This window comes from Numida meleagris, chromosome 1 (genome assembly GCF_002078875.1).
Source record: "Numida meleagris isolate 19003 breed g44 Domestic line chromosome 1, NumMel1.0, whole genome shotgun sequence".
Taxonomy (NCBI): Eukaryota; Metazoa; Chordata; class Aves; order Galliformes; family Numididae; genus Numida; species Numida meleagris.
The window spans coordinates 12086405-12100527 of NC_034409.1; the positions used below are offsets into that span (position 1 = coordinate 12086405).

The following is a 14123-nucleotide window of genomic DNA, read 5'->3' on the forward strand; positions in this document are numbered from 1 at the left end:
CACATGACACAACTTATGACACAACAGGTGAACACAAATACAATTGGAGCACAGTATTCAACGGGTGTTCCTGTCCACTCAACTCTCTAGACTTTAGGTAAGCAGGGTATCAGTCTTCTGAAAGAGCAGCCATGAGCAGTAATGGCAGTCTTATAAATTCTTACCAAAAAATACAGAAATAAGACATTTGGTGGCATCCATCTTTATTTTTGGGATAATGTCTTTATCCTAGAGCTTTAGCTCAGTCTTGACTAAACTGAACTATGAATTTCTCATCTGCTGCCATTGCAGTCCTTTAGGAAGCAGTCCATCAGAAAGCCAGACAGGCAGCTTTAGTCCAAACTCTTCCTAAGTGGTAACAAGCCACCCACAGGTGCAATACTGTCTTCTCTCTCCACATCCAATTATTTCCAGAAGGTTTAGTCAAAAGTGCTGCCCCCCATTGTATGCTCTGGGCTCTTTCTGCCTGGAATGACGTACTTATTCCTATCAACTGTCTCAAGAGGGTAAAATGCACTCAGCAGTTGAATCATTGCCCTACAGATGCTGATGTTACAGATCTTACCCTATTCATATCATGAAATGTGACTGGTAATGATATTTTGGTTTAGAGTCACGTGAATGTGCTAGCACTTTATTACCTATTTACTCTCAGTAGGCAAATGCGAATAACTTCTGGTCTGGGATGTTTTGCATTTCATTCTGGATACTGCAGGGATCGTAACACAAATTCTGTTACAGCATGTCAAAATCATCAAAAGAAATGTGACTGTGAATTCAGCTATGGATTTGTTCCAGATTCCTCTAATGCCAGCAAGGTAGCTGTATGTGAAAATAAACTAATGATTAGTGCCCTGTATGCAAAATGCAACTACCTTGAAACTACCTGCATGAGAATTGAAATCATCTGAATTCGCCTTTACATACAACCATTAGTTGTTTGCTTCTAGCAAAATCTTGTTCTTCATGATGATAAAAGAGTTTGCAGTTGAATTGGATAGAAGCAATGGTCAAGTCATCTAAACACAGCCATTAAACCTTTCATTTTATTGCTGTGCTTGAATAAGCACAAATATTGTCACTAACTTTCACAATTATAAATGCATTAACAATTTTATCTTCATCATAAACAATCTTCTGTTAAAGGAATACTACCATCATGCTGTCTCTTTCACTTTGCTTAGAAATGGACAAAGAGGTCTACATTTAGCAGGAGCACATACATGTTCTATCTATAAAGTCAGGAAGGAGGGGAAGAGAAAAAAGATATGTAATAAAAATTGGAAATCACCCTTCGGTAGTTCAAAATACAGCAGAGAAAGTGATGCTGCATCTTTAAATAAATTGAGAAATTTATTTCATCTTTGACTCCCCATTTTCCTATTCAGAACAAGTGCTGCCCAGGACTGGTTTTCGAGTGGATTCCTCTGGCAAGTATTATTCAGTCTTCATTGTGCTGTAAACTAATTGTCCTTCATTTTATGTTTGAGTAATTCTTCTTTCTTTCATCATTTCTCTAGATTGTGGCCAGTCATGGCTGACCAGTCACCATTTTATCTTTGTATGAGTTTTGCAGTGTTATAGAATGCTAAATCTTAATCTTTTTATACAGTAGGTTTGTATATTGAGCAAGAAGTATTTATTTTTCCTGAGCAAGTCTTTGTGTATGTTTTACAGTGTTTTACATCCACTTTTGCATGTTAGTGTTCACCCTTTAACTTAGTAATTCTGTATAGCTCGTGACCAAAATTTATCTTAAGCATTACTTTGTGTAAAAATGAAATTAAATATATCTTCATTTGCCAAAGAACAGAACTGATTTATTATGCAGATCCAAACATTCCTCGCTACCATACATATATCTTGATCTGTAAAAACGTAAAAGCAAAATCTTTCAAAAACAGCTTTTTCTGATGTTTGAATGAGCATAAGTCTTATAAAGTGGCAATGGATGTGATTAAAAAACAGCAGTGTTTCATTTCCTGATGTAATCTTAAGTGAACAGTTAAAACAAGGCAGCTCGTATAAAGAAGGCTGTTTTGACAATCCCACTAAAGTCTCTTCTAGCCCTACACAGCTTGCATAGGACTCCTAAATTAAATATGATTTGAAGCTGGTTTTGTATACCCCAGTAGAGTTTATAGGTTGAATAGGTTTGAATGGTTTTTTTTAACTTTAATTATTTTTATAATGGCATCTATATTTACTAGCTTTTCCTCTCTATAAATATGAAGAGGAAACATCCAGAAAGACTGTAAAATTACTACAACCAAGCTCTTCATCTTTGCTTTAATTGCAGTGTAGATGAGTTTTAATTGAAAAAAAATCCTTCTCAACACTTGCAGCATAGCTTCAAATACCAGCTTTATCACTGTAAAAATCATTTGGCATTTGTGCAACTTGACTCATACAGAAAATGAATTAATCATCTTCAAAAATATATTTTCTCTACACACCTTTTAGAAACAATTGCAAGTACACTTATCAGTGTGTAATCCACATTGGAATTCAAATGAATACAGTACAGCAATGTACCTGGGAACTGATAATCACATCTGTACCTACAAGATCTCACTATTGTTCAGTAGCAATCTGTTCTGGTGCCTTTACATTTGAAGCAAATTCCCAGTCAGGAACCAAAAAGCAGAATTTCCCAATTCTCTTTATCATCCTTATTGTGCAGCAATCATTGCAGTTTTCCAGTACTACTCCTAAATTCATGGGGAGCCAGCTGGTTTTATAATCTAGCAAAGAGATTTGGTTTTGTCTCTTCTAGGCCAAATGATTATTTTAAGAGTATTCTTTTACACAGGGGAAAATAAATAAACAAGATGCTATAATTATAAAAAGTCAATGAATTTACTAACAGGAAAACCTAAAGTTCTTTTTCCAGTGCACACATGCAGAAAAGTAAAGGAGAGCAGGAAACATTATTCTTGCACATGATACTTGTATTACAAATTCACAAATATTGACTTCAAGCTAAAACTCTCTTTACAGTGAATCTGGTAGGACATAGGACATTCAGGTGAATTACGTTGGATGGAAGGAAAAGTAAACTGTGTAGAAGACTATACTAATTCAGTTTCAGCTTGACTTCTATACCTGCAAACCTGCTCATTACTGCCTGTCTGGCACAAACCATAAGGTTCCAATATAGCTTACTAAAGCAAAAAAAAAAAAGGCCTATTTTCCATAACGAAGTCACATTAACCAACAGTTTGCTGTATATTGTAAGGCACAGAAGTGTCATTTTACTTTAAGTATAGGTAATTTTCTTTGTGAGTATGATCAATTGAAAATCTGCTCCAGCAAGAAAATGCAAAATTTAGCTTATCTAACAATCTTTCATGATGACAAAAGAAAAAAAAGCCAGAGTCATAGAGAAGTAAGCACTGAAGATATATCAGAGGAAATGTACTCATTTGTATGGTTAAGAGTACTTGACCACTGTACATTTAGGAATTTTGAAGTAGCTGGCATATGATAGTAGAGATTTTTAGTAAATCTACAAAGCACGGGCTGCTGTAGTAAGAACATGTCATATTGAATGAATTATGCGGCTTTAAAAATTGGAGAAAAAAGATTTAATCATCAGCAAGACTTTAGAGCATATTTTCAGTTGAAGATAATTAATTACCAGTGTGGTGATAGACTGAGGCATAATGCAAGAAGAGTTGGCCAATGGTTGTTTGCAACAGACTAACCTGGTAACTGATTTTTTTGTACCAAAGTAATGACACATCTTTAATCAATCTAGATTTCAGCTAGACATTTTACTGAATGCCAGTCATAACTGATGCACTTCCATGTTAGCCTGGAGAAGACAATGGCTAACACAATATAAAGAAGAATGTCTAGAAAGTGGATAAGCAGTTGTACTAAAAGAATAGTTTCTGAACTGAAGGGATAATATCAGTGAAAAGCCTTGCAATAGCTCTTCTGTTTCATTTTTATTAGTGACCTAAGCACAAAAACAAATGGTGGGAGTCAGATCCACATTCAAGCATGTAACTTCAGGTATCTATGGAGTAGTTGTCTCCAGACCAATGGAGAGGCATCAGTGCAGCCAATGGAGTCATGTCATACCAGCATGAAAGCTGAAACAACCAGCAACAGCAACGGAAGAACTGCTCTCAAGTATATTAGTTAGTCAGTGGGAATGATAATATGGTATCTCAGTGAAAAAACAAGTGTAATCATGGAGCGTAAAATCAGTAAAAATGCTGGAGGAGGCAGGTGACCTAGTGACAAAGGCCATGGACAGGCTCAGATACACAGTGTGTTCTTCAGTTATGTCTCCACTGGAAAGGTTTATGTGCTGTTTGCTTACAAAAAAAAATTGCAATAACAGGGAGCTGGACTAGATGATGGACTAGATAGCTCTTCCCACTCCATTTCTATTGCTCAGTGGGACAGAAAAGAGCATTACTTTTAGAGGCAGCTCTCACTTGCCTGGGAGGAGTTGGAAGAGAATGGGTTCTATAGACTTTAACCTCTTTGGAAACAAAGGTTCTTCTGAGCAAGGGTATGGCCACAGTTAGTTAATCCAAAACTGTGTTAGAATTCAGAAAATAAGAGTATCCCCATATACCTTTTCATGGCCAATCCGTCTTTCCTGGTCCATTCTAGGCAAGTAGAAAAATAGACTCATTTTAAAAAATGAGTGCCTCTTGTTTTGGAGTCTGATGCTGACATTGGTTTTGATCAGCACTGTAAATGTATGTGTTCAAGTGAATTCTTCGTCTGTGTGCCAGAGCATGTACTTTTCACAACCAAACTTTCTTATACTTTCTTAATGTATTCCCAACTCTGCATATCCACTCATGTATGCACAAAAAAAAAAGGTAGTGCTTAATTTGTAACCAACTGCTGGAAACAATGCCTTTGACTGTTAAGACCTGCTGTTAGATCCTACTGTGTCTATCTGCAAGGTCATCTCCCTAATAATAAGCCACGTTCTTTGCTGTACTAAGCAAGTCAGGTAAGGATGGAGTATTGCTTTCATCTTAAAGTTCCTTTACCTCTCACAACTTTTGAACAACCTTTGCGTTACATTAACATGCACACTTCATCTGTTCTCTTATTCACTGTCACATCAAATAAGTTGAAAAAAAGTCAGAATAATAAGCTGCTAGGATCTGTTTGGGTTTCTCTTTAAATATATGAAAAGCGTATTTTTTTAATGAAGCGGTAATACTTGCATTTTACCAGCTGAAGCATATGGGACTGACTCGGTCTCATTTCTACCAATATACATTGCTGGAGCAATGTACCATGCTGCTTTCTAGAGAGGGTTTTTATGGCATGATCATAGTATTGAGACATTGTATGTCATTCTGAGTGTGCCTTCGCATGACCTGACTAAATTAAAACAGTTTTAATTCAAAACTGGATCTGGGATCTGTCCAACCCTGCAGTTTGTGAGATGTCCACTGATTCTCTGTGGAGAGATCAGTAAATGAGAGTGGCTGAAGCACAGTATTTCAGCCATCTGTAGTCCCACCCCTCCTGAGGAAACAAGGCATGACTGGAGACATTAGGAACAGTTTGCTGAAATAAACCTACTCAACCCTTATTGTCTTTTGGGGCTGGCAACAAGCTGACATGCAACAAAAGCTGTCACAATTTATAGACTAGAATGTAATTTGTAGAAAAGACCATTCGTGTTCATAGCTTGTCCTGCTTTTGCTGATGAGCCCAAAGTATTTCTGATTATTCAATGGTAGTCAAAAGAAACAATTTCCCAATCCTTCAACCACTTACTGTTCCATTTTATACTATTTCAAATTTTATTTAAAATTTCTGTTTCATATTTTGAGGGCATCAAGACCCAAAACTATAAGCTCTTTCAAATGAAGTTAAAGATACTTTTAAAAGAAACTGATTTTTTAAAAATCCTACATTCCTGAACTGAGACATTGCAGGGCAGAACATATGTTTACAGGCATGTTATGCAGGCATATGGAAGCACAATTTTAATGATTCATAAAGCTGCTGAGACCTTAATTGAGTAGCATTATGGAGTTCAAGTAAATGATGTTAGTTTTCAATTTAAACCTTTAGACTCAGAAGCTTATAATGATAGCTTTCATCAAAATTCTTTATTGAAGATAATACCTGAAAGTGGAGTACTTAAAAGCTGCATTATATAAAAAGACATACTGGTTTCTGTGTGTGGGGAACTAAAATGGTCTGAAATTATTATTCATCTTTTGTAAGTTGGACTGATAATTTTTCTGTGTGTCTTTATCTCCCATTTCAGTTTATTTTCTCTAGGTTTTAACAAACTGCAAGGAAAACACAGATTAAATGCCAGAGGTGGCTGAACAAAAAAATATTATGCAGTCAGTCTTAGGAAGAAGGCACCTTTATAACATCTATTTTGGAAAGACTTTTCCAGTACTGTTCACCTGTGAATGTGTTGTAGCTTGGGTTCAGTGTATTGTATTGAACATAATCATTCTGTAGGGCACCTACATTTTCGAGTGTCTCTTCCTTGTCTGTGAAAAACGTATTGTGTCCCATTTGTTTCCACCAGCTCTAACCAGGTTGCCATTAGTCATGTGCAGTGAACACAAAAGGGGAGGGAAGATGGTGGAAATTCTCCAGGAAAAAAACAAAATGATTTACTCAGTGGGATTTCCCTTTAAACCAGGTCCCGATTACAAGGAGTTGGATGTTCACCTTCGGAGAATGGAGTCTGGTTTTGGCTTCAGGATCCTCGGAGGAGATGAGCCTGGACAGCCTGTGAGTTATTTCTTCCTGACTTTCCTTGCTACGTGTCTAAATTCTGTGTAAAAGAAAAAAAATAATGCATAGTAACAATACAAACTGAACCCAGATGAACACTATGTTACAGCTATGGTACAATATTTTTTTGTTCATCTGTAGAAAAAGATAGGGCTCTCAGGTTGTCAACATCTGAAAAATGTCACAGTAAATTAAACTACAATCACCAGGTTTGACACAATGCATCACTCAACACTTCACTTTCCATCCTGCCTTTCCAAGACTGTTTTAACTTTACGCAAAAGACTTTAAAAGACAAATTTAAAATGTCTTCCCGTCTAAGACTGTGCCTAACTGTGTACAATGTAGGCATTCTACATATATATATAAGATTGAAAGATACTATTGATAATGCTGTTTATTTCCAGAAACACAAAAGGCCCCTCCTGGGAGCTGTAGTCCATGCTCCAGGGTAGATAACATCATCATGTGAAACATCCAGCGTAACAATTTTCGCTTTATACTGTTAGGAAGTAAACACTCCCTTAACTAAAATATCAGGCAAAGCCCACTTAGATTCATCACAGGTGAAAGTAGATATAAAAAATATACAATTTTAAAAAGAAATGAGTATGTATTTTGGCAAAACAGATGTGTATGTGAATAAAGTAATTTTAGGAGGGAAGGCAGAATTAGTACTTCTTCAGAATAACTATGATGATATAACACAATAATGATATAAGTGGTTTGTTAGTGAGGACTAATCCCAGATCTGTACTGATAATGTTTTATTATCACAGCCTTATGTATAGCCTGAGTTTTGTGTTACCACTGTGAACCATTTCCAAGAAAAGGTATAACTAACTGATAGGTTTATATATTCTGTATTCAGATTCTTACAGAAAAAATAAAATTGTCATTCAGGCGTTAGCACTAACTAACACATGGTCCTAAGAAACACAGAAAATCCTCTATGCTAAAGTTGTCAACATCTATCAAAGTACCAAATGTATCAAATATAATAGTTTACTGATGCCTCCTGTAAAATGAAACAAATGCACTGTATTCTAGAAAAGATACTTCACAAAGTGCAGATTGATACACAGAGATTCTATTTTAGACTTGGAATGGATTTCCGAAGCTAACCAAGGTGTGGTTATACAGAAGGACTTCAGTATCAAAATGACACTTTCATTGCCAACACTGGCAAGTGTGCCTGATGTCACTCTGGCATCTCTCTAACCATGCATCTTGTCTCAGTGTGCCAAAAACAAGGCCATGGAGACACTGTCCTCACATTCTCCTAAGCATCTTCCCCATCCTCTCTGTATGGCCCAGTCAGTGTGCATTCTTTAGGCTTGCCCACTGAACATAGCCAAAAAGGAAATCTCTTAGGTGGCAGAGGAAACAGTCTGTTTTATCCTGCAAAGAACTGGCACCTGTGGAAGATCTGGAAATCTCTACCTGCTTTGGACAGTAGTACCTGATGGCAACTCCCACCTCTTGGGAAAGTACCCCTGGCTACAGAGCTGCTCGAGTATTCTGTGCAAGTCTCTCTTGATTTCTCCTTCAATGCTTTTTTCATTACAAATGGATAATTAAGTAGTCACTGGGAGTGTGTTTGGCTCTGCAGTTTGGAGGTTTATGACATTCTCAAGGGGAAAAGTGCAGCTCAAATGCCTTGTCTAGAAAATGATCATTTATATAAAAAGGAATGATTTCCACCTAAAGGAGGGAGAGAGAACTGATTTAGAATATCTAGTACTCTAACCGCTAGGAATACTTGCATGAGTTGTGAGAGACGTGAATTTATGTCTCAGCTCAAAAACCCAGCAGAGTGGGAATTCTGAAAGGAGTCCTTTGCCCCCCAGCCATAGGCATTATGCAGTGAACTGTCACAGAGGAAGCAGCTCTTTCAAATTTCTTTTCAGCAAAGGACTGTCCTGGCTTCACAGTCTGAAGTAAAACAAATGCTCATAGCTGGATACCACGTGCAGAGATAAGCACTTGCTATTTTTGAAGAGCAGGACTGAAATGCTGCCTTCCGTGTATCACCTCCTAAGATGCTTCTCTGTCCAACTGCACAATTGCTCTCAGCCTGCACTTAGCTTCAAAGCAGACCCCTCTATTTCAGGGCTTGCAAACACAAAAGCATTTTACCCCAGATGCATCAATCTAACAGGATTTATGCCTCCCCACAAACCATTTCTCAAAGCTCCCAGGAATGAGGGACAACCTAGTTTGAGGCTGAGGACTCTACGAGGCAGAAAGGTACCTTAGTTAGGTGGTGCAGTGCTGAACATCTTAGCTCTCACTCCCTTTGTACCCATCCACCCGTTTCACTGCCCACATTCATCCCTAATAAAGAAGACAGACATGCTCCACTTCAAAAAGAAAAAAGTTTCCATCTCATTTGTGCTCCAAATACAAGAGCTCTTAACTCTGTTTGCTCACCTCCACTGCTTCCCTGCTCCCCCACGGACAGCCCACCCGCAGCCTCCTATTCCTTTCACCTCCAGAAAAGGACAGGCAGCTTCTGCCTGTGCTCCAAACCCTGCATTTCCTATGCAACAAGAACTGAGATGCTTTGAAATGCTTGTTTCAGCTCTCCTGCTATGCAGTCAGGTAACACAGAACAAAAAGAAGCTTTCGTTGCTTTAGTCTTTGTGGTTTGGTTCCTCAAAAGGAGTATGGATTTTTCAGCATAAGGCAGTAAGTTTCTCGAAGAAGCAGAATCCACATAAAATTTTTCAAAACAATAATACTGACACTACAGAGGGACTGTAACATAGTTTGCTTCTAGTTACACCAGCTACTCAGCCCCTTACAAGGAGGTGCTGCTGGAGTAGTCCACTTTCCATGTTTGTAAGCATAAAGATGCTTTCCAAAAGAAAGACTTATGGTTACAAAGGTATCTCAAACATCATGACTGTGGCTTGTGCAGTTCCAATCAACTCTCAAATCTCATCAGATTGAGCCACCAAAGGTATTTATCGCATCTCCCTATGGCCTGACAAGTTATAGATAATGACTCAGTTAGAGGGAATAATATCACTGAAGAGCTGCAAATATACATAAACTGGAACTTTGCTGAAGCTACAAATTCCTGTCCCAAAATGGGGATGTACTTTGAATACATTCATACAGCTCGAACTCAAAATCACAGGAACATGCACATAATTACAGTAAGAGTTTCTCCTTTTCAACACAGCCTGGCTGAGATTCATGTCATAAATGCCTGCAAGATGTACGTGGGCTGCTCCAAAAGTAATGCCTCCTATTTTATTATGTTGTCCACAACATCAGAGGCAGATGCTAGAGGTACTGCAGTAGAGATTGAACCTTCCCACCAGTATTCCATTATATTTTGTTGCCCTGTGGCAGCAGAGGGGAGTCTGACAAAATGGCATCTGACATGGAAGTGCATATGAAGCAAAGGTGTGTCACTGAGTTCCTCCATGCAGATAAAATTGCACCCATTGACACTGATTGACCATTGCTGAACGTTTATGGTGGATGTGAGCACAGTGAGGTAGTGGGTGGTTTGTTTCAGCAGTGGTGACAGCAACAGTGGGCAACTTTGCTGGTGCAGATTTTCATGAGCGTGGCATGCAGGCTCTCATTCATCGCCGTCAAAAATGCGCAGCTAATGGTGGTGACTGTCTTGAAAAATAGTTTTTTGTAGCAGAAAATTTGCTCTATCAAACAGTCTTACTGTGCTCCCTGTATATGTTGTAGTTTCCATGGAAATAAACTGGAGGCATTACTTTCAGAGTGATGTTATGTGAGTTATGCACAGTGCCAAGAAAGAGACATTTGTAAGACACAACAGAAGTCCACGGAGCAAAATGTTAGGGTAATTCAGACCATGCCTTTGGAGCTCCTATTTTTAGCAGTGGTTAGAGTTCAGGAGATTATCTTGAATTTAGACATCACAGACATTTAAAATTAGGTGAGATGTGTGACATCTTAGATGTCTTTTTCATAGATTTTATTGCATGCCTGTGAATTTATTATATTTATATTGAGAGAAACTGAAATGTAAAGTCAAATAATTAGCAAGTGTCACAAAGAAGCTCAATATCAAAACAGAGATTAACATGGATGAGTCAGTAAAACCCAAGATTCAGTTTCAGATTATGCTCTATTACAGTCTTCCTAATCCCATCATTTTGCATGCTTAATCTCAAATAATGAGTGAAAACTACCTTTTTCTCTACAACGCAGTCTTTACTGCCATAAATGTCACCATCCTTTTCCTCAAAATCTCATACCAAGTAATATAATCCTGATAAATATTTTGTTTAATTTGTGTTTTGCTTATAGAATTTATAGCTATTATGGAAACTACTTAGCCATGAAATGAGAGCACATAGTGGATAAGAAGAAAGTGCAAACATGGAAAATGAAAAAGGGCAATAAAGTCATACTTGCTTCTAAATATGCCCAATAACAGATATGGTGGCCATCATCTTGGCAAACAAGCTACCTGCAGTGTTCAAAGTAGCACTCTGATGCTTTTGTCCAGGAGTCGGTTCCATTGTATAGATCAGAAACACGATCACATTCCACTGTGGACATTGAAAAGAGAAGTAATTACTTGATTTGTCAAAACTGGAAGGAGTTTTTGCATTTTGCAGTAGATACTGATGCTGTGAGCTGCCTTTATGCTGCTTCAAAGTTTAAAGATGCACAAATTGTTCAATATTTTGGCAGCCTTTAATCAATTATATAGAAACTGCAAATGTACAATAATACAAAAGGAGGAAGATAGTCCCTACAATCTTACAAGCTAAAGAAGCTTCCCAAGATAATTGGGAAAAATTTTGACTCCTACAAGGTACACAAATATAAAGGTTTTAAGATACTTTGTGGAGATCCAGCTAAATTTGGCTTTGCACAGATTATTTCTTCTCCAGTGAAGAGGAATAAATGCATATTTCATAGCTGGATTTTGCACAAAGTATTTTCCAAAGCTTTGAGGTATATTCTTTCGATTTTTGAAGAAGAGAATGGAGAACCTGAAAGATCTCTGGGAACTCAGCCTGGTATCACTTATAACATCAGGAAGCAGGAAAATGCCACATCTTGTTCTCTCTTTGCTACATTTTCTAAGCAAAAGTGAGCCAAAGACAGGACAGAAAATCGGGACAATTCTGCAGAGTCCACATGGGGAGTTTCATTTAAACACTCTGTTGGAGTGCTTCCAACTCCACAGCTGAGACCACAAAAAACAGTACCACCTGTGTGACTACAACGTCAGCCTTTTCAGCTCTTCATGAAAAGCAATACGAGATGGCTTTTATCTTTTATTATTTAAAGCAGATTGTCATACAGCATGTCACATCCATCATTCTCTGCTCACTCTAGCACTGAACAGGAGACAAGAAAATTTGGAACTTGCTCTCTGAATGCTTCAATATTCTTTCAAAGAAAGCAAGATCTGTTAGAATCAGTCTTGACTGTTCTACCACATATTCCATGGGGAAAATATATACATCTTCTTCCAATAAATTATGTGAATTTATGTGCATAGAAAGTGGAGAAAGTCATTTAAAGGTTCTGAACAGATTTTTTACTAGCTTATATGTCCCATACAAATTACATTTTAGTATTGATTTGGGAAAACAACATCTGCACAAAGTAAGCTGACATTTATTCATTTTGCTAATCATTTACTACCTGAGCAATTATTCCCTATGAGTAGTGATATTTGATATAGCACTTTTTTTTTTCCCCTAAAGAGTCCCAAAGCAAAGTCTATGTTAAGGGGCCATTTCCAGAACTGACCTCAACTGTATTATAGAATCATAGAATCATCATGTTGGAAAAGACCACTAAAATCATCTAGCCCAACCATCAACCCATCCCCACCATGCCCACTAAACCATGTCACATATATTACTCCAGGTGCTTACACAGTGCAGCAATGAGGGGCCTCGAGTAAGAAATATGCAGACTAACTAATTCGGAGTCATCAGGACCTTTAAATTAAATTAATCTTTTTAGATATTCTACAAAATGTAGGCTATATGAACTCATCATCCCTTACAGATGAATTGTCTCAATTTGAAGATTGCAGGTTGATAATCCTTAGATCAGGATTTCACCTTCTCACCAAAAGCAAGAAAGCATCTTCAGTCACACCCACAGAGCAGGAACATGGCTTTCAGGCACACACAGATCTTGCTAAGTCACAAACTAAATTTCAACAGAAAGGGAAAATCACTGTATTGTTCGTGGGGGAAATGTCTGTGTGTTCAGTGTATATGTATCAGGGCTTTGTTCCTTTGCTGCCTAGATCCTCATCGGAGCAGTAATTGCAATGGGCTCAGCAGACAGAGACGGTCGCCTCCATCCCGGAGATGAACTGGTGTATGTGGATGGGATTCCAGTGGCCGGCAAAACCCACCGATATGTGATTGATCTTATGCATAATGCTGCCCGAAATGGGCAGGTGAATCTTACTGTGAGGAGAAAGGTGCTACCCACGGGTGAGTGAAGGAGACTGGGAAAAACAGCTCACTGCTATCAGCATGAGCAGGTGCTGACAAATTGAAGTGAATGTTTTCCATCATTTGAAGAACAAATAGTTGTAAATATGTGTCCTTTGTTTCTGCTATGTAAGCGCTAATGCTGAGTGTTGCTTCCTGCAGAAGTGGGTGTCTCACAAGCGGCCCCAGTGTGCCATGATTGCTCTGGGTTTGTTCTGTGCTGTCCTGATCTGTGCTGTCTCCTCTTGTCTGCTTTTGGGACAAAATGTTCACATTGAATTAAAGCTGTTAATGCTGACTGTGTGAATAAGCAACCAGAGAAATTCTCAGTGTTGTAAACAGTTTACAACAAGGACTCATTTCATTCTCGTGTGTGTTAAAAGCCCATTTCTGGTCTCACTGATGCCACTTGGAGAGTTTTGCCACAAACGCAAGGTCAGCTGGCTGAAATCGTTCTGTAGGAAGGAAATGGCTGCTAGGAGCAGGGCCGCTTCCTCCTTTCAAGCAGACGCTCTCAGAGAGTAAAGCTAAAACAATATGAAGGATCTGAAGTAAATAAAACCTTTAGAATAGACTGAAAAACATACAAACTTGGAAAAGTGTGCAGCAGCATCTGTCAAAGTGGAGAAGCTGCTGCTGTTCCCTGTCCAAGGAAAGAAGTGTGTTGTTTCCAACATGGGTGAGGTTAGTGCAATTTGCTGAGGCACCAGAAATGAGCACATCTCTGGCCTGTCCTGTCACCCACCTCCTGTGCCTTGAACTGCTGTCACTGCCTGAGCTGCTTCCCTCCACTCCCCTGCTCCAAAGCCAACCTCAACGCACCCCTCATCCTGCAGCCCCCCCGTTGCGGCCCCATTTTGCTGCCTCGGGACTGACTTTCTTCTGTTGCCAACTGCA

The 14123-nt window shown here is 38.5% G+C and overlaps 1 protein-coding gene and 1 long non-coding RNA gene across 12 annotated transcripts in view; one reads left to right on the forward strand and one right to left on the reverse strand.

Annotated features, from left to right (window-relative positions):
• Positions 1–14123, forward strand: part of MAGI2 (membrane associated guanylate kinase, WW and PDZ domain containing 2) — a 735464-nt gene that overhangs the window by 653533 nt on the left and 67808 nt on the right. For all 11 annotated transcript variants that reach the window (XM_021384489.1, XM_021384488.1, XM_021384490.1 and 8 more), the window contains 2 exons: positions 6659–6750; positions 13034–13226. In XM_021384489.1, the coding sequence (XP_021240164.1) occupies positions 6659–6750; positions 13034–13226 (285 nt within the window). The remainder of the gene's footprint in view (positions 1–6658; positions 6751–13033; positions 13227–14123) is intronic.
• On the reverse strand, positions 6739–14111 carry LOC110392335. Its single transcript, XR_002434314.1, has 3 exons — positions 13972–14111; positions 11222–11303; positions 6739–6793 (listed from the first exon to the last, which is right to left on the reverse strand). It is a non-coding gene; the product is annotated as an uncharacterized LOC110392335 (long non-coding RNA).